The sequence below is a fragment of the Rattus rattus genome, chromosome 4, assembly GCF_011064425.1.
Source record: "Rattus rattus isolate New Zealand chromosome 4, Rrattus_CSIRO_v1, whole genome shotgun sequence".
NCBI lineage: Eukaryota > Metazoa > Chordata > Mammalia > Rodentia > Muridae > Rattus > Rattus rattus.
This window is the reverse complement of record NC_046157.1, coordinates 136,711,818-136,731,378: the sequence shown is the minus strand read 5'-3', so window position 1 is coordinate 136,731,378 and position 19,561 is coordinate 136,711,818. Positions and strand designations below refer to the sequence as shown.

Genomic DNA, 19,561 nt, shown 5'->3' with positions numbered 1-19,561 from the left:
GTGAGTCCTGTCTTTTTGTCCCTTGACACAGGTAGCTGCCAATGCCACAGTGGCCTTTGCTTCTGCCTGTAGTTGCTACCCAGTCCCCAGGACAGCATGCTAGTGCTTAGGGCTTGGCTCCCTATGGGTAGCCTAAGGGAGGAGGCAGGCAAAGCTAAGAGAAAGGGTGGCTTTGGATTGCACTGGCACAGAACAGATGATGCTTATGAGTGAAAATTTCCAAGCAGACAGCAGACTTCAGTGGAGCAAAATGAACAAGCAGTGGTCAGGAAAAGAACTGTCTGGGGTTTGCTCTGTAATAGTCTTGACCTTCAGGATGGAGACTTTAAGGTACAGAGAGGAAAAGGGTTAGGTACCACAGACCAGAATAATCCTCCCTATGAGGGCCCTGGTCTTAGGTCAGAGGGCCACTTTTGTAGTTCATTTCATGCACAGAAAGCAGAAGAGAAAACATGGGCAGACATGTAGTCTCTGCCCTTTCATTTCCTTTTTCTTCTTCAAGCTGTTGCCACTCACAGATGGGCAGCAGAGGCAATTTTCTGTTGGGAGAGGTATCTGCTTCACAAACTTTGGGGTAAACAATTGAGCATGTCCCCAGAATGTAAAGAAAGAGGGGACTGATTTCCTTTGATAGCGAATGCTATCAAAAAAAAAAAAATGCAGTGCAGAAGAGGAGTCAAAAGGGGGTGTAAGAACAAGAAAAAGCCTTCCAGGATTTAATGAGATGAAATGTTCCTTTCTCGAGAAAGTAAAACGAGGCAAGCCCCTTATTCTGCATGCAAATGATCGAGAGCGGGAGGCTGAGGGACCAGATACGGCCTTCTAAATATAAAAATTAATGAGAGACACAGAGAATGGGGAGGGGGGAGTGGCGGGGTGGGTGAGAACTGAGAGCGAGGCTAAGGAGGCCTAGAGGAGCCTAGAGGCGCTAGAGGGAAAGAGATTCCAGAAAGATTTTCTTTCTGACCCCTGTGACCTTTTAGGTTGAAGCCAGCAGCAGGGATGGGGAGTGTGGAGGAAAACAGGAAGCTAGTTAGGAAGGGCTGAGAAGCCGGGAAGCCAGCCTGTAGCCTCTCTTGTTTCCTCTCTTCCAGCAAGGGTGAGGCTTGTGTCCTTTTGCTTCACACTAAGTTCTCCCCACCCCAGGGGGATGAATCCTGGGGCTGGAGCCTGCTTTGCTATCCTTTTACTCTACTCAATATATCTGGAGCTTTGCTCACTGCCATCTGAATTCAACTTTCTAAAAAGCTGGGCCCTTTTCCCCTGTCATCGTGAATATCCATAAAATGGCCTCTTAGCAATTTCCCCTGGAGATTTCGCTAGGATCAGCAGAACCAAATTTGGCCCTCCGTCCAGAGAGGTGCTTAGTCAAGTTCCTCTGAGCGCATTCTCAAGCACAGGGGTGCATTACACTTCAGTTGACGCCAACCTTCTGCGGCTTAGCCAAAGACTCCGGGACCCAAAAATCCTTTTACAGAGCTGTTCTCGCCCAAATTCTTTGTAAACTTTGCTGCTGGGGAAGTGGAATCCCAGGATGCTGAGTCACTGCGTCCAGTGTGTCTGTGTAACACAGACAAAGGAGGAACTGATGTGCTATGTCATCCAGGCAGCCAAGATTGGCCCTGGAATTGGAAACCCCATCCTGTGACTCTTAGTCACATGCGGCATCCATCCGGGGAACTCTTTGGTTTTCAGCACAAACTACCTCCTGTTGGAAGGAAACCATTCTGTAGGTGCAAATTGGTCCTGGGAGTATAATAATAACAGCGACAGTTCACCAGGCCTCGGGGTCTAGTGCTAGTTATGGAGGAGCTTGAGTCTTTCAGAGGAAGTGCTGGGCTAGACCGAGCCTGTTCTACATTAGAGGCCAGGAGTGTTGCCTGCTCTCTTATACCTGTCCCATGAGCTGTCCCCTCATTAATTATCCAAGACGCCCAACGCCTTGGTCACAGGAAGGCTCAGCGTGCTTGGGTGTCATGTGAACACCGGACACTCACCAGAATTTATGGTACAAAGACTGTAAATGGCATTGCCACATTCTTCCCAAACTGCACACTTTCACTTTTGATTCATGAGGAAAACACGAAGGACAGAGCTCTGGAGGCTACTTAGCCATCTCATGACTGTCCTGCCTGTTTCCCCGAGTGGACACAGCATTTCAAGAGCATTTCTCTGACTCTCTGCATCTCCAAGGTGGATGAACTGATGTCCTGTTACAAGATCAGCTGAGGCACCGTTAGTAACTGACGGAACCTCTCTGTTTTAGTGTTCTTGTGTCAAAATGATGGCACTGGCTTCCCGGGGCCGAGGCAAGAACTGAGTGGCTTAATTATTTGTAAAGCAATTAGAACTGTTTGTAGAAGGAATCCATGCCTGCATCTTTGATAGTAACCTGTGCAGTGTAGACATCAAGAATCAATTGGAGCCTTAACCCTTCCTGCATTGACTCCGTCTTTCTTACTCTTTTTAAGCAATGAGCCTTCGGAAAGCAAGAAGCCAATCCCCATTGGTGGATATATTTGAGGATCCAGCTACCATTTTATTAGGGAAGCTGGAAGGACTCTCTGATAAGGCCACAATTAAAATGGGGGGAGCCCGCCAAAGGACGGTAAATCAGAGAGATAAGAAGTGGGGTTCTGTAGCCTGCTTCTTGCTTCCATGGAAATTCTGCATTGCCAATGTCTACAGATAGGGCACCACTGCTTTCTGTACCTCATTCCAGAAGGTTCTTCACAATACCATGGGATCAAAACCACCCAACCTCTCCTGAAAGGTAATGCCGTGTTTAAGTGCCCCTCTGTGGCTGGGACCCACAACTGCCCTTCGGTGAGAGAAAGGGCAAAGTGTAAGAGCAGTTGCCCTGTATATGTGTCCCCAGTCAGAAGGGTTGTGTCCCCAGTCAGAAGGGTTGTGTCCCCAGTCAGAAGGGTTGTGTCCCCAGTCAGAAGGGTTGTGTCCCCAGTCAGAAGGGTTGTGTCCCCAGTCAGAAGGGTTGTGTCCCCAGTCAGAAGGGTTGTGTCCCAAGTCAGAAGGGTTGTGTCCCCAGTCAGAGGGTTGTGCTTACTTGCAGTCGTGCTTCTCGATTTCAAAGTGAGGGTTGAAGTTGAGGACAATCTTCTGGTTGGGTTCGGGGGCATAGACAACCCACTCACAGTTCTGGTGAGAGGGATAGTCCTGGGGGTAACCTGGGGAAGTGATATAGCCAGCATCTTTGGAATTCAGCCGACCTCCGCAGGGCGGATCTGGAAGAGAGAACACCAAAGAACGTCAGATACGCTACTATAGCCTTCCCTCCACAACTCCTCCCTCCCAGTGACTGATTACAACTATTTTAGGGACCTTTTATGGCAATCCAGAAGACTAATCTATTTACTCATTCAGTGGAAGACATTGTTTCAACTCTTTTCTCTGTAGCCAACCCCCTCCAGATAAAGTCATACACACACACACACACACACACACACACACACACACAGGAACACACAGAGCCACAGACAGACATACACATGCATACCACACATATAGAAACACACAGAGACACACAAAGGAACACACACAGACACATACACACAGAGACATACACACATAGACACACACATAGACATAGACATACACACCAACACACACACACACACACACACACACACACACACAGAGGCACATACATACACACAGAGACACGCACACGCTTCAGAAAAGGGTCGTAAATGTTTTGATTAAATGGCCGGAGATTATAAAAACAAGAGTGTACACTTAAGACTCCTCCCTGCCTTCTCCTGTCTCCCGTTCTTGGCCCATCTTCCTCTCTTCCTTCAAGCCTCTCATCTCTATCTTTGTCTCATAAATCCCTCATTTTAGTTGGTGTGCCTTAGCCCAGCCCTGTCAGCCAGCAGCCGGGCTCCAGGAACCGACAATCGTGGTTTTGTGGTACCAAGCCAGGAGCCTGGCCACAATTACGAGAGGTGCAAAGGAGCACTTTCAGCTTTGGCCCAGAACAGGCCCCAGAGGGTGATTTCAGCTTTTTTTTTTTTTTTAAGAAACTCCCCCAAAACATTTAATTCCACACACACCACAAATTTGATTTATTATTTCATTATACACCCAATGGAAGACTCTGAATCGAAGAATCTGCTGGCTCCAATCTCAGGATTTGCACAAAGGTGCTTTGTGTTGAGCAAGCAAACGCCTCAGCTTTCCCTGCGATTTCTGCCCACTGTCCCTCTGGCTTGGTCACCACCAGAGTGTGCTGCTGCCTCGTCAAGATGCTCCAAAGGGAAGGCAGAGGCAGGGGAAGAGAGCCGGCTCCCCCTCACTTCGGTGCCTGGTTGGAGGTAAACAGCCTCAGTGGGCCAGGAGGGGAAGGGGCAACCTTCAAAGGCAGAAAAGGTAGGTGGTGACATTTGAAGAATCCTATCTACCCAGGAGGGAACTCCCGCAACCCCTAGCAGGGGCTGGGGAATAAAGGGGGTGGGTTGCTTAATACCACGTTAGAGCTGAGAGGCACAGGAATATTCTGAAGCCTCTTGGAGCCCTTCGTGAGCGTTGCATGTCTCTGAGCATCAATCACGATTTAATATCGCCATCTGCATGGACCAGCATGGGTCTGTGAATTATGTATTACAGCTCAGCAGATACCCTCCAGGACGGGGGTCTTTCTCCTGTGTTCCCTCAAAGAGGGAATGGGTCATGCATTTTTAACTCTACAGGTGCACTTTGCCATCCCCTGTGTCTGTTGGCATTACTGTCTTCCAGCCCTCTGCTGCAGACTGCCAGCCTGACAGTCTTTAAATGCATAAGTGATAGGCATGCTGCACAATGGTGCTGGGACACAAATCCACACAAGTAGCCTTTTTGGCTTCTAGCTTCCAAGGGCTCAAACTGTGCCGGGCTGAACTGCCCAGAATCTAATGGATTCAGGTCCATTCCCTACTGGGTGGAAAACAAAAGTGGGCTGTTTCCTCAGGCTAACAGCTATCATAGCATCCTCTACCTAATGACCCTGCATCCTTCCCAGGCCTGGAGGACAATGGGTCCATCCCTCCCACCCAGATGCAGCCACCTCCCCTCCCCTGCCTCTACAGTCCGTGCCTGCAGGCACCCAAAAGCACTCCCCCAACCCAGGGCACCAGTATCTTCCAGCTGGTCATATGGTGGCTCATCAGTCTTGGCTTATGTGGGTGAAAGGGGCTGGGAGTAGCCCTCTGTAGAGGCAGATGTGTGGGTACTTAGAGATATACTAGGTTTTTTCTTTTTGGCACCAAACTAGCAGAGAAAGGAATGTTCTGCCTCCCCAACTCACCCCCCACCCCCAAATTGCCCTGCCCCACCCCTTGGAGCTCCTGGAGGAAACCTGAGCAGAGCTCCCGTTTAGTAACCCTTAAGGTTCCCCAGTCAGGCAAGTCCCCCATCCCTGCTTCTCTCCATTACTCTTAACAAAGACTTTCTCCCCTCAGCTTCTTGAGCTTTCAGCAATTAGTCCATGCACACAGATCGCAGTAGAGGCAGGAGCAAAACTTTCCTCGCAGAAAGGTTTCCTGTCTTATCTACACTCAGTATAATTACTGCCCCACAAAAGAAATTTCGTTCAGCTCTGCTACGCTCTGTAGCAGTAGTCTGCACTCCTGCGACTGAAATTTATTAATGGAGAGACAAAGGACAAGACACTGCTTTCCCCTGCTTCCCGCCCCCTCCCCAATCACGTCTTTATCAGAAGAAAATCAAGCCACTTAATGAAATATCTGTGGACTCCTTAACATCTGTCTCGGTTGTGTGTTGTTAACCTTCTCAATACCCTCATATTTATAAATGGGCATTCTTGCCTAGACTGCATTCACACTCAGAAACACACAGATACTGAACTCCCATCAATTACATATACATATCAGTAATTCACACTTCAGTCCTGTGCACACGTTTACGCCCTCAGAAAATATTACCCATCATTTGCGCAGACATATATCCACAAAGACAAATACTAGAATTTCTGTCTCTATTTTTCTTGGAGGGAAGAGAGTTCTTGAAAGACAGCGGTAAAAACTGTAAAGAAAACACACTAAATCCTTCTTGATAACTGATCTTTTCATTTCTGAGTGGGGTGGGCTTGCAAGTCTTAAGTACAGCTCGCCCCAGTAAGAATTAGCTAGAATTTCTTGTGGAGAGTTAGATCATCCATTACTTTTTAGGCCTTAATTGTGCTCCGAAATAACTTCATAAGTGTATTCTGTCTTGTTTCAGAACCATCGGACAAGGAAGAGAGAGAAACTTGAACTCAAGGGCAGACTCCTCAAGGCCAATACCACACTGTGGAAGTCACTGAACCTGTTTGGTGAGCTGACCTACGACCTCATTTTGCAACTATTTTGTGCACACCTTCCACCTCCGGCCAACTTATTTCCCAAAGTGAAGAAGCAAAATCCATCTGGGAGGGAAGCTTGAAGGGTGAGCTAGGTCAGAGGACAGTGGGTTAGAGGTCACAACGCGATGCCTCTACACATAACTCCTGAGGAAGTAGGAGATAACTCTCTCAGCCACAGAGTTTAGGTTTTTTCCTCTGAGTGAATACCTACGTGGTTTCCTTTAAAAAATAAAATGCCAAATATTTATTGTTCTAAATTTCCATGGCCCTGTTCTTCTCGGTACAGTTATGCTGATTCTGCCTGTGGGTTTCCTGATCCCTTTCCCAAGATAAAAGAATTTCCTACCCCTTCGCTTAGGCCCTCCTAGAGAGCCTGAATTAAGACCAAGCTTCTTGGAAACATTTGATTTTTTAGAAAGCATTAAGAAGGGGCAGAAGAAGAAGAAACCTTACAAATCTAGTCTGCCATCTAGGAAATTTAATTGGAATTGTTTTAAAGCAAAACGATATTGCCTGAATTTGGTGACATAACCTGGTGAGAATTTTGTCTTTAAGAAAAATGAGCACCGCATATATTCATGGAGTCCTTGGAGCCCACAAGAGGGCATCAGATTTCCTGGAACTCTCCTCGAGTTACAGATGGTTGTGAGTCACCATGTGGGTGCTGGGAACTGAACCTGAGTCCTCTCTGTAGGAGCACAAAGTTCTTTTAACCATTGAGCCTTCTCTCCAGCCCCCTCTGGCGAGGACTTTTAAATAATCAGAATTCTGCAGGTTTGCTTCAACAGCCAGAACCGGTGACAGGTGAGAAGCAAACAGAGCCCATGTTAATTGAAGGGAAGGAAATCATGAACAGGGTTCCTTGGTAGCTGGCTGACTCTGGAGTAGTGAGATAACTGTCGAAGATACTGTGTGTGTGTGTGTGTGTGTGTGTGTGTGTGTGTGTGTGTGTGTGTGTGTGTGTGTGTGTGTGTGTGTGTACTTACATGCACCTGTGTGGGGGCACTTGACATTGGCAAGAGGGGCATGGGGGATAAACTTACTCCTTACTTGAGTAGGGTCCTCCTAGGTTTCACTTTATATGTTTTATTTAACGTGTGGATTGTATTAGCTGTGTAATTAGGTGATGTGTACTAGGTGTCGTGTTTTTATGTTTTAAGAAGTGGTACTCTTTCCCCTTAGATGAAAACTCTACCCAGAATTCCAAAGTACAATGGAAATAGAAGAGATGCTCAAAGGGAAGGAATCAGAAACTAAAGAACATCACTTTGGCTTCTAAGTTCTGCCCTCATTTCTTGGGGGATTCTCTGGGACTTCCTGGATTTGGTTGAAACCCACTGGGCTAGATCTCTGTGGTTTTAGCGTGCCGTTGAGACAAGAGGGAAGATTAGATACATCTATTTCTTATGTGGGTAACCCTACTTTTCCGTTGCTACCCCTTCTGCGGATCTAGTTATCAGTGGTCAAAGACATTGCTGTACCTTGAAAATTCTCCGTCTAACACATAGTTAGGAGGTCAATAGCAGCCTAACCCTGTTGTTAAGTCATTTACTTCATTACATTCATTACCTAGTAGCACGTGAAGCAGTGTCACAAGAAGAGTACATTAACTACAAATAGATGATAGATAGATGATAGATAGATAATAGGTAGAGATGATAGATAGATGATAGATATATAGATAGATGATAGATAGATAGATGATAGATAGATATATAGATAGATGATAGGTAGATAGATGATAGATAGATAGATAGATAGATAGATAGATAGATAGATGATAGATGGTAGGTAGATAGATGGATAGATGATAGGTAGAAAGATGGTCGGTAGATAGATGATAAATAATAGGTAGATAGATGATAGATAGTAGGTAGATAGATGGATACAGTACATCCAAATAATTTTTATTATGGAATGCCACTGTAATTGTTATACTTTATTATTAGCTATTGTTAATCTTTTAGTATGAGTCATTTATAAGTTAAGTTTGTCACATGTACTATGCATAGGAAAAAGCGTCATCTATTTTGTTGGGCACTATCCATGGTTTCAGCCATCTGCTGGGAGTGCAGAACAATCCCTCACAGGCACAAAGAGGTGACTGTATACTTGGGGGTTGCGGTGTACCTGTCTCACTTCCCTTGGAAACTTTTTACAATGTATTCTTTACTTGCAACACAATCCATCCCCCCTTCATCCCACAACACTACTTTCATCTAATTATGCATAGCAAGGCAAAGAAGATACTCTTCTTCTTCTACTTAAAAACAGAGGAAGCTGCCACCTTCCCCTGTCACTGTCACTTGCAGTTTATGGACAGCTGACTAGAATAGCAGTGGGGTGGGGATGAAGAGCTCCACAATCAAGTGGCAAGCTGTGTGGCCTTGGGTGACTTAGGCCACCAAGCTGAGACCGTGCCCTCTCCTGTGAAAGGTTATTTTCAGTTCCAAATTTCAAAGCATACCATGAGGTGGAAGGATGTTTCTAGAACTTGTAAACTGACTTCAAATTCAAAGGAGTGTCTTCCTTCTGAGACAATAGGCTGCTTGCTCAAGGCATGACCTTCTGCGTTATTCACTTAGTAAGGCTGAAACAAAATGTTGGGGGCTTCACGTGAGCATGCTGGTCTCCCATTATGGAGAATTCGAATGTCTCTTCTAGTCACATTAGCTGTACTGATGTGAGCTTCTTAATGGCCTCTGCGGCTGCTTCTTTATAAATATTATGAATACACAGCTCCCTGTGTGAGCATGTGAACAGGGATGCACGAAGAGAAGCCCAAAAGAAGTATCATCAAATCCCCCACCCAGGTCATCGAAGTCCTTTGCTTGGGCTTTTAACCAAGTTTTGCTCACCGGCCCAGGATAAGCTCCTTCCAAGGGTTATTTCTTTGAGCTGAGGCTAGATTTTTGTTTTATTCAAAATGACTTCAGCCTGTCACGAGACAGTCTCATAAAATCTGTATCTTGGCTTAAGCTGGGGAGAAACGAGCCAATCCATCAGCCAGGAATGCGGCAGTCTGACCACTTCCTCAGGCAACGAGGAGGGGGTGCCATCTATTCAGTTTATGGGGCTGGGTGGCAGTGAGCAACACACTCCTGGAGGTACAGTAAATGAGAATCTCCGTGAACTTTTGCCTTGATAAAGTTCAAGATCTAAATAAAAGAACCATCCGGGAAGGCAGGGAAGACAAGGAACAGGAAGCAGGAGAAGTCAGTTCTTGTTCGAGGAGGGCAAGAAGAAACAAAGCAAACTGCCTTCCACTACACCCCCACCTTGCCTAGGACACAACTGGAAGGTGGGACTGGAAGGGGGGCCTCAGGAACAACTCTCCTTCTACTATCTGGAGGCTAAAACAAACCCTCATTTAATCAGAAAATGCAAGTTTGACATGATTACCTCCCCTGACCTCAAATCATGCCACCTGTGGTAACCTCGTGATTTGTCATGTTAGATCATAAGCAAATGCAATTCCAATAGGGCAGCGGCTATAATATCATTAGTTTATATTTGTGTCCGCTCTTTCCCAGACCTCATTGCAAATGTTGTTTTGATGCCATTGATGAGAGATCTGGGGTTACAAATCTTGACCATTTTACCAGACATTTGGGAAAGGAAACAGAAGAAGAATAATTTTGAGGTCTCTCCAAAAGCCAAAGGAAGGGGGATGGCTAATAAAATATATATATATTTTCCCAGTTATTTTGATGAACTCAGGTTAAAATGTCAATTGGTCCCCCTTGGCTAGCACGTGAAACTCGAAGCCCCTGGCCTTGCAAATTGGGCCTTGCATTAAGCCCAAGACACTATTTCTAACTTTATTGGCAATTATTTGTAACCATGTATTCTAAACTGCAGCTCTCCTAAACAAACCCAAGGAGGATGTCTCTGTTCTCTGTTTCCTTTCTCTCTGAACGTCTTTTCCTGGCTGATCATGTCACTACACATACAACCCTTCCTCACCTCCACACCAGGACTGCCAATGACTACCTCTCCCTTCTCTATACCTTAAAAATAATAGTCTTGAGCATCTTCTAAGGGACATTAAGAGTTCAGATGGCCTTATCCACCAGCCTCCTGAGGCCAAGGATCCTTCCTCATCCATCCTTGGCAAGCCCTATGAGATCAAATCCAGAATCTTGCCCACCAGTCACAGTCAATGAGATTTCAGCAATTAATGAATTAAGATCAAACTAACATAACACCAAGTGTATAACTAGATATCAAAAGCTCATTTTACCACACACTGTAAAACACCAGCAACCACCTTTCCCTTCCTATTCTCAACTGCTATTAAATACAGATTTAAAAATGGTGCATTAATCACCTGAGATAATAGCATGCAGCCATAGATCAAGATGGTCTCAATGTGAGCTTGGTCTCCATGGACACTCTAACCTTAGCTGATGAAGAAGAACAGTGATACACATGTTGTAGCTAGCAGTAGAAACCATTTTTTTTCCTGAAGCTTTTGGTTGATTGATTATTGTTTGCTGTTTCTCCTCACTCAAAAGGGCAACTTCAAAATATTTGTTTATCAGTAGCACTTGCAAGACGCTGAACTACAACAACGTCATCAGTGAGCCACTGATGGTATTGGATTTTCTCCCATGTGACTTCAGCTCGCCTCTGTCCACTAAATCTCTCCTGCGCCTTTATCTCTGACTCTTACTATGCCTTCAGGGAACATCTGCTTTATTTTTCCCCATCTATTCTCACAATTATTACTATCATTTGGTCCAGTAATTTGCAATTCCCTTTATCTTCTTCGAAGACTGGCTCTCTCCAGAATCTAATTGCTAGTTATCAGAACATCTTTGGGGGCTGGGACCAGGTTACCAGTCTCTCTCTCTCTCTCTCTCTCTCTCTCTCTCTCTCTCTCTCTCTCTCTCTCTGCTCTGCAAGCTACTGGGAAGAACTTTTATTTTATTCCCATTCACCCTCTCTTGTTTTCTGGATTAGACTATGCCTCTTTCATGAAGACCCAGAGGGAAATGAGATTATTAAGAATCTTGCTGGGTAAAAGCCATTTTGTCTTTCCGACTACTTTTCTTTTGAGTTCAGTTGCTGGGGGGACTTGATGCCAGAGTAGAAGTATTGCAAATTCAGAAGAGTGCCTTAACCCCAGCATTCCCTCCCTGCTGAGCACACTTTCAGTCAGGAAGGATGCAATGGGAGGGAAAAGGAGACAGAAAGAAAAGAAGACAGATTTGAAATGGGGGAGGAGTGGGGCCAAGAACATGGAGACTAGGACAAGGGAGAAAAGGAATGAAGTGAGGAGACTTCCCTTTGCTGAGAGGAGCATCCCCAGGAGTGATGGGTCTGTGGAAAACTTCGTGAAGGAGATAAGCTGGTGCTTATGGAGCACAGACAAAGGTTTAGTGAGAGAGCAGCCAAGAATGAATAAATCTCATAAAAATAAAATAACCTTCCCACAGTGGTTGGAGAGTGCTTTGTATGAGCGTGAGATGGCTAACCCATAATAGTGACTGGCATCAGAACAGACTCGGCCACGCAGCACAGCCATCCTGGGTAGCTACTGCTATCAAACACACCTTTTACAGATAGGGACACTGAGGCCCATCGCCATTAAGTACTCTGGTGGCACAGAGTACTTAGAGCAGACAGCTGGCAACTGGCTGGGTTGGCCTGCACACCCGGACAGCCGGTCTGGCGCCTGTTTTTTAGAAGCTATGCAGTCCAACACCAGTGCTCGCAGACTTCAGAGACACTTATTGGTGGCATTTAGGGAAAGATAAATATTTTGCCCCTTTCAATACCCCCTTTCTCTGCCCATGCCAGTCACTGGCCAGTGTGAACAATGAGGGATGTGTTCGAGGCTGGGTGTGAGCGGGCTGGAAACACTTAACACCTTCTCCATTGCCTGCATACACACAGCTCCCGGACTCCCTGTCATGCGGGTGCTTGTTCTTTCCGGCAGGCATTCTGGGAGTCCTGGGTGGGGTGTGGGGGAGAGTGGCAGGATGTTCAGGTCTGCAGTCACGTTTCACAGCATCACGGTTTTTTTTGTTTTTTGTTTTTTTTTTTGTCAACACCCATTCCTTCCCTTTCTTCTCCAGCCTGCCTGCTGCTTGTGCGTCTCTGTCCCAACTGCCACGTTGTTATTGTTGTACTGGAGAGAAGCAGCATTTTCAGAAATGGGGGATTTATTTTTATAGCACAGCTGGTCTGCCAAAGGTCACATAATTTGGCAACATTCCCAGTGGTTAAAAATTAATTTCTCCTTATTAATACAACCAAGGTCCCATAGGATAGGGACTCAGTCTTATCTAAACTTGACAGCTTCCTAAACCTTTAGAAGCTTTCTCCTGGGCCAGCCACAGGACAAGGCCAGTGCGTCCTGGAATCCAATCCTGCTAAACCTGCTTGGGAATGAAAGGGTTAAATATATGCTGCCTCCCCTCCCCCCACTCTCTACAAGGCACATAAGGCCTTGGAAAATGAGTAGGAACTGAGAGTTGGGGGGGGGGACGACGACACACGACGACACACAACTCCTGTAGCGTTTTCCAGAAATGGACTAACCATCCTCTTCAAAAGCTAGAAAAGAGCCTGTTCCTGGAAGGAACAGGACAATGGCAAACCCCTGGGCCTCAAAGACAGCACAACTGCCACTCAAGGTAGCAAGTGATGGCCAGATGATAAAATACCTCAGATATGTTCATGCCACCATGAACTCCTGCTCTGAGGTCACTTTTTAAAAGTCCTAACTTAGTTCAAGGAATTTCAAATGTGTTATGCTTGTCAAAAGACAAAATAATAATAAATTTGGTTCTGAGTCTAGTCGGCTTTTCTATTTGATTCACAATCTGGCAACTTGTTATTCTATAGAAGGACCCGGCCAAGCTGGAGGGGTGCGTGTGTGTGTGTGTGTGTGTGTGTGTGTGTGTGTGTGTGTGTGTGTGTGTGGGGGGGGTGCTGCTATAGAGAAGAAGGCTGAGGAAACAAGAGCTGGTCTGTTCCAACTTACCTTCCTCACCTGATTTAGGCAGAGGGAACTTTAAATCCGACTGGTTCCGGTAAGGAGGCCTCCTTCCTATTGGTTGCTGTGACTCGGCTGTTTCCTTATATTTAAATTGGCCTAGTTCAGCGCCGAGTTGGATAACATGGCCAGCACTTAGCACAAGGGCTTCCAGTTTAGTTAGGTCTGATCTGCTGACTGGAAAAGGCATAACCAGGGGACAGTGCCCCCTCCTTTTTACTTAGCATGCTTTGTGCTTTTCACAAAGGAAAAATCTCACCTTAAGATCTTTGCAAAGTGGATCTTTGGGGAACATTTTCTGAAAACTATCAGCGAGCCTGGCTCTTGTCAACTCAGAAATGTCCCACACTTGGTTCACCCCAAGTCAGTTCTTTCTTTTTGAATCCTCTTATGAAGAGTTGAATGAGATACAGAAGACACAGGAACTTCAGCGCCCCACCCCCACCCCACCTTCTCCTGCCCAATAACTGTGGCTTGCATACATGCCCCATTACATAAGAACTTGTGTTCCTTCTCTTCACTTTTCCTATACCTAGAAACTGAAGAATGCCCACTATCCGTTGAACCGCAGGGGGCTGGAGCCATTTGGTAGACAGCGGGGCGTCCTCTCTAGAGAGCCCAGCCTCCAGTCCCTGCAGCTTTCAAATCTCACACTTTGCCAGTTGAGTGCTCTGAGGACTCCACGGGATGACATAAACCTCACCCTAGAGGTGCTGTGGGCATTTGCTATTCTACCTGGTGAATCCTGGACAAGTAAGAGCCTGCCGCGAAGCCCTGTGGGGCGCTCTCCCCTGTTTTATACTGTGTACTCAGTTGGCAGAAAAAAAAAAACAAAAAACCAGCCTCACCACCTCCAGTACTTGCTTCTGGGGAAAAGGTGACTGGGCACTTACTTAATGAGGGCAGGAAACAAGTCCCCAGAGCTCTAAGCAGGCTATTCAGAATCCTGGAGTTTACTGTTTTACTTGTAAATGATTATACCCATCCACAGCCACGAGACATTTGGGGGAGACTGACCAAAACCTCACAAAATCCATACCAAGCTCTCGGACTATGACTGCTTCCGTTAGGGGGTTTGTTTGTCCTGTCTTCCACAGCCCGTTTACACCTTTTATCTGATCACCTAGCTCAGACTGAAGGTTGAATTGACCGAGTCGGCCCGTGTCCATGGCAATGGTGTTAAAGACTACCACAGATCAAAGCGCCCCTGGAGTAAGAAGAAAGGGGGAGATAGATGGTTATGGGGTCTGGCTTCTTTCTGGCCCCGAGCCATGGGTCTCAAGGGACTGGGAGGGAGGAGGAGGAGTAGACATTAAGTCTGGGAGTTGCCACCTTCTGAAGAACCCAAGGCAGGGACAGAGTGATTTCCTGGGTAGAAAGCAAACCCCTGCGGATCCACTCTAGCCGAGCAGTTTTGTGGCTCGGCGCTGTTGGGGAACGACCAGCGCCAGGGGGCTCTCCTCTCTGTCAGAAACTGAAAAGAAGGAAGGCAGAGAGAGCCAAGCAGGGAGTCCACGCCAATAAACCGGAGCGTCCAGTCCCTTCCCTTCCAGCAGAAATTCAACCAGAGCCGCAGAAGCTGCGGCACAGCTGGGAGTATCCGCTACGTAGATCTAGAAAGCAGATTCCAGTGCTCCCAACCTCCAGAGATTCCCAGAGTGTTGCCCAATCCATTCCACGCCCCCTCACACACGCAACGCCCACCTTAGGACAGTCGTTCCACTCGTGCCCTCCACGCTGATGCTACTTAGGGACTGGTGGGACACATTAGGGGCCCAGGCAGCCCGAGGCGAGGGGTGGGTAGGCGTTTAATCACAGCTCGCCTCGCTTCCATTAACTTGTGTTGGTATTAAAAAGAAATCAATCAAGGAAACTGAAGCATTGGTCGTGAACACTGTATTTTTTTCTCCACGTGGGCAGGAGCAGAGAGGAGGCGGTGGTGGTGGTGGTGGTGGTGGTGGTGGTGGTGGTGGTGGTGGTGGTGGTGGTGGTGGTGGTGGTGGTGGTGGTGGTGGTGGTGGACGACACAATTTGCCTGCAGGCGACTGCAGTGGCTGATCTGGAGGACAAGCTGCAGCCACGACCTAACTTTCTGGCATTGGGCAGCGTCAGGGAAATGCCGCAGGCTTCTATCAGGGGTGTCCTTAGTCTGGAGGAGGAGGGGACTGGCCTGGAGGAATCCTAGGCGGCCAATTTAGCAGAGGCTTATAGCCTTGGTTCTGCTTTTGCTGGGAATATTTTTGCCTAATAGAATGTTTATGGATTGCTCAGCTCTGTTTCTGCTGCGTAGCCCAAACAAATCGATGCGGCGGTAGGGACGGCGCTGGGGGATGGGGGTGAGAGCGCTGGGGGGCGCCCACGTCTCGGCCACGTGGATGCCCGCGCGGCGTGCTCTTCACCTGTTTGTGCGCTCAGGCGGGCGCTAGCCGCACTGTGCTCCGGCAGACTGTGCGAGTTGCGCGCATTCCTGCGGCTTAGGCTGCCAAGCTGTTTCCCGCCTCTCCCCGCCCTCAGTGCTGCAATACCACCCCGGTTTCCTGCCTCCCGGCCAGGCTAGCACGGGAATCTTTCGGCATCAGGCCCCCAGCTTCTACATGCCAGTTCTCCAGGGGCTGCGGCGAGCTTGCAGCGCCAAGCACAGCGCCCGGAGTAAGAGGGGGCGCTCCGAGCCGGCCTAGCCTAGCTGCTCAGACTCCACTAGACCGGGGCGGGAGGGTACGCGCCTGGGAGCCGATGTATGGTGCCCACAGGGCCTCCAGCTACTGCGGACCAGCTCAGTTGCGGGTATTTTGCTCAGTTGCCCCCACTTGTGCCCGCCACCTTCTCTCCCGGCTTCCTTCTCGGAATAGGTTCCCGCCGCCGCCGTAGTGCCAGGGCCAACCCACCTTCTGGCGGGCGCACATAGGGTGAGTCAGAGGTCTAGCTTGGCCTCGCCCTTAGCCACCCGGGCTAGGTCTCCCGGTACCAATTAGTTTTTGGACTGAAAACATGACCGGAGATTGATCACCTTTTCGGGGAGCCGGATAATATCTAGTCTGGGCGGGTCCCACCCCCGGCCCAAGGCTGCCCGCGGGGCTCTTAGTGGGTGATGAGCTTCTTCGCACCCCGCGCTTTTGAGCTTCTCTGGAAGTGACGCAGTAAGACCAGGGATTGGAATGGGAGGGGGCTCTGCAGAGAGCGCGGAAGGCAGGTGGCAGAGCAGGAGTGGGTCCGAGCGGGTGTCGTACACACCCGTACACATGCTCCACGCAGCGCTTAGGGACAGATGTGCGAACATCTGGGATAGGAGATGGTCCCCAAGTCTTTACAATCCCAACCGCCTCGCACATCACAGGGAACCTGAAGTTGTGTGTGTGTGTGTGTGTGTGTGTGTGTGTGTGTGTGTGTGTGGTGTGTACCAGTGCACGCGCACTCGCACACCCGGGCCTACCCGAGTCCGATCTTGAATACAAAATATACTGTAGGCATTCTCAAGGAGCGCGCGTGTGCGCGCGCGCACACACACATACATATACACATATACAGCAAACCACACACATACATAATTTACGCAGCATTCAGGTCCGTGGGAGGTAATTTAATTTCTATTCAAGCTGGGAATTCAGAATAAAGGCAAGATGGAATGCTAGGCCCAGAAATTTTCCCCAGGACGGACCTGCACCCAACCCTTCCTTGGCTCGTGCTTTGCAGTTGCCAGTAGGACCAGTTACCGCAGAGAGGGAGCTGCAAAGGCTTGGATTTGGGTCTCAACAGCATTGCCCACTCTGCCAAATCCCCAAAGATGGCAAAAAATAAAACCCGTATATGTCCCACGTAAAGTGGGTGTAGGTGTGTGTTGGGGAAGGAACGAGAAGCTTGGTAGCCGCTAAGCTTTCTCCTCAGGACCCGCTAAGCACGGTGCGGGGCGCCAGGGTGGCTGTGAGGAAGGAGACCCACCACCGGGGCTGGCTGTCTCCGCCAAGTGCCTCGAGGTAATAGCACTTCTCCGAGTTTTTGTCTCTATCTTTCCTCTCTCCTTCTCTTGTCCCCCATTTCCTGGGTAGATGGCATCCCATCCCAGTCACCTGTAGGAGCAAACGCTAAGAGTTTTTCCAGGTTCCAGACACTGTCTTAGAGCGGAGGGAAACACCCCCAGAAGCAGTCCCAGAGTGGAAGAACCGCATTCCCAGAGACCTGTTTTCAGAGAAGTATCCCCTGTCGCACTCCACAAGAGCTGGCCCTGGCCTCTCCTAGGCCCTGCAGTGCTTATCTCTGCAGCCTGTGTCCACACACCCTTTTTGGCAGTGTTTGAGAACAAATTCCACTCAAAACTTTCTAACCACTTCACATGAGGAGACTGTCGAGGGTCATGCAGTTTGTTTTATCTTTTAAGAAAAAAACATTTAAAGAACATGATTTGCTTTCCCAGAAAGCACACAGATTCACGAGAGAGCAGGGACCATCAACTGCCCACGGGAAGGCACAAGCTGGCTCGCTCCACTAGCTTCAGCCCTTCAGTTCTGAGATGTATCCTCCCATTCTGCAAAGAATCCACACATCTGAAAAGCAAAGCTAGACTCTTGCTTTTTTCCCAAGCCCTTCAGCTAACATTGCTCAATGTAGCTAAGCAGAGGGAATGTAAGTGATTTATATTTCACTGGCTAGGTTGAGGAAACTCAAGGGAGATGTGTTCTGCTTCAAGACAGGGAGAAAAAAAATCCCCAAAACTGTAATGCAAAGGCTTTGTAGTATTTTTAAACCTTTGATTCAGTCCATATGTGACATCTGAACACCGCCAAATTCTGTTACAAAACACACACACACACACACACACACACACACACACACACTCCCTTAGCAAGAGAGAAAAGTTGGGTTTAGCAGCCCTGGTGGTATAAGGAAGGCCACGGAGATCTCCCTTTAAATTATTGAGTATTGAGGGAGCCTCCTCCAGAGCGGTTCTGAGTGGCTTCTCCGCATTAGCAGTCGCCCTTAAAGGGGGAACCATGTAAAAATGAATAGAAAAACTTTGAAGGGCTTACCTTGCTGGCTTCTCACTTTGTGTCCCGAAAAGTACAGAGCTAAGAAAATCCAGGTGAGAGGAAACATATCCATTTTTGACAGAGAGGCTCTCTCCAGGGCTAGGTTGGTGGGATCTCGTATAATTATGTCTTTGTGTTTTTCCTCTCTAATTTTCTTCCTTGTGGTGTCTTCTGCAAAGGTCTCTAATGATCAGCGTTTTCCTCCTGCGTCCTGGCGGTCCGTCTGCCTTCACCTTTATTCTTGCTGGAATATCTCCACCTCACTAAGAGATAGCTCCTGAAATCAGCAAAGACGGAGCAAGCTGGGGAAGCGGAGACCAGTTTCCTCCTCAAACCCAAACGCGTGTATGGTCTCTCCAGTTCCTCAAAGTGTCATTTCCTTTATCCTACAACATCACGAGGGTTTCCCGAAAGCTAAGCGCAAAATAATAGTAATAATAATAAAAACCAAAGCCAAGAATTGCCCTGGGCATCACACGGCCGCTAAGCAGCTGTGTGATCTCAGAAGCGCAAACTGACACAGGTCTGCCGGCACCCGGGACACAGGCGGGCAGAGGTACCGACCGCTGGACAGGCGGAGTGGTAGGCAGTCAGGCGCCCGGCTCTTAGTCTTCTCCGGGTTCCCCTAAGCCGGAGCCTTCCCCAGCGGCTACACCCGCTTGGCCAGTCTCTGGAGGGGAGAGCGAGGCAGGAAGCTGCTGTGGCCGGTGCTGCTGGTGCTGCTGCGGGTGCGGCGGCGGCGGCGGCGGCGGCGGCGGCTGAGATCGCCCGCGAGTGTGCGAGCGGCTCTCCGAGTTCGCTGGCGCCCGCCCTCACCTCCACCTCGCCCAGCGCCCGGCCGAGTGTCTGTGCTTCTGAGGATGTGCCGGGGGCGGGCTGCGGGCTGGTGCCTCGCTCGCCTCCTCTGTCTCCCCTCCGGCTCCCCCCTCGCCTTTTCAGGCCGAGCAGCATGTGGATGTCAGAGCCGCGGCAGAGCGATCCGATTACGCGCCCGCTCAGGGCCCGCCCCTTCTGTGTTCCTGATTAAAGAGGCAGCCGCGGAGACGCGCGGCGCAGAGCCGAAGACCGCGGCACCCAGCTCGGGCGGGGCGGCGGTGGCTCGCAACCCCGCGACCGCGCGATCAAAGTTAAGGTGCCACACCACCCTGCCGCCCCTATCCCAGTCCGCACCTCCCTCCC

The 19,561-nt window shown here is 48.6% G+C and overlaps 1 protein-coding gene across 2 annotated transcripts in view; it reads right to left on the bottom strand.

Moving 5' to 3' along the window:
- The window catches only part of Nrp2 (neuropilin 2), a 112,943-nt gene extending 93,604 nt beyond the window's left edge, over positions 1 to 19,339 (bottom strand). Inside the window, exons 1-2 of one of the 2 annotated variants that reach the window (XM_032901198.1) lie at positions 18,383 to 19,339; positions 3,065 to 3,242 (exon numbers count right to left, since the gene is read on the bottom strand). In XM_032901198.1, coding sequence (XP_032757089.1) covers positions 3,065 to 3,242; positions 18,383 to 18,455 — 251 coding nt within the window. In that variant the 5' untranslated portion in view covers positions 18,456 to 19,339. The remainder of the gene's footprint in view (positions 1 to 3,064; positions 3,243 to 18,382) is intronic. The other variant, XM_032901197.1, reaches the window with a different exon arrangement.
- Positions 19,340 to 19,561: the final 222 nt, after the last annotated feature.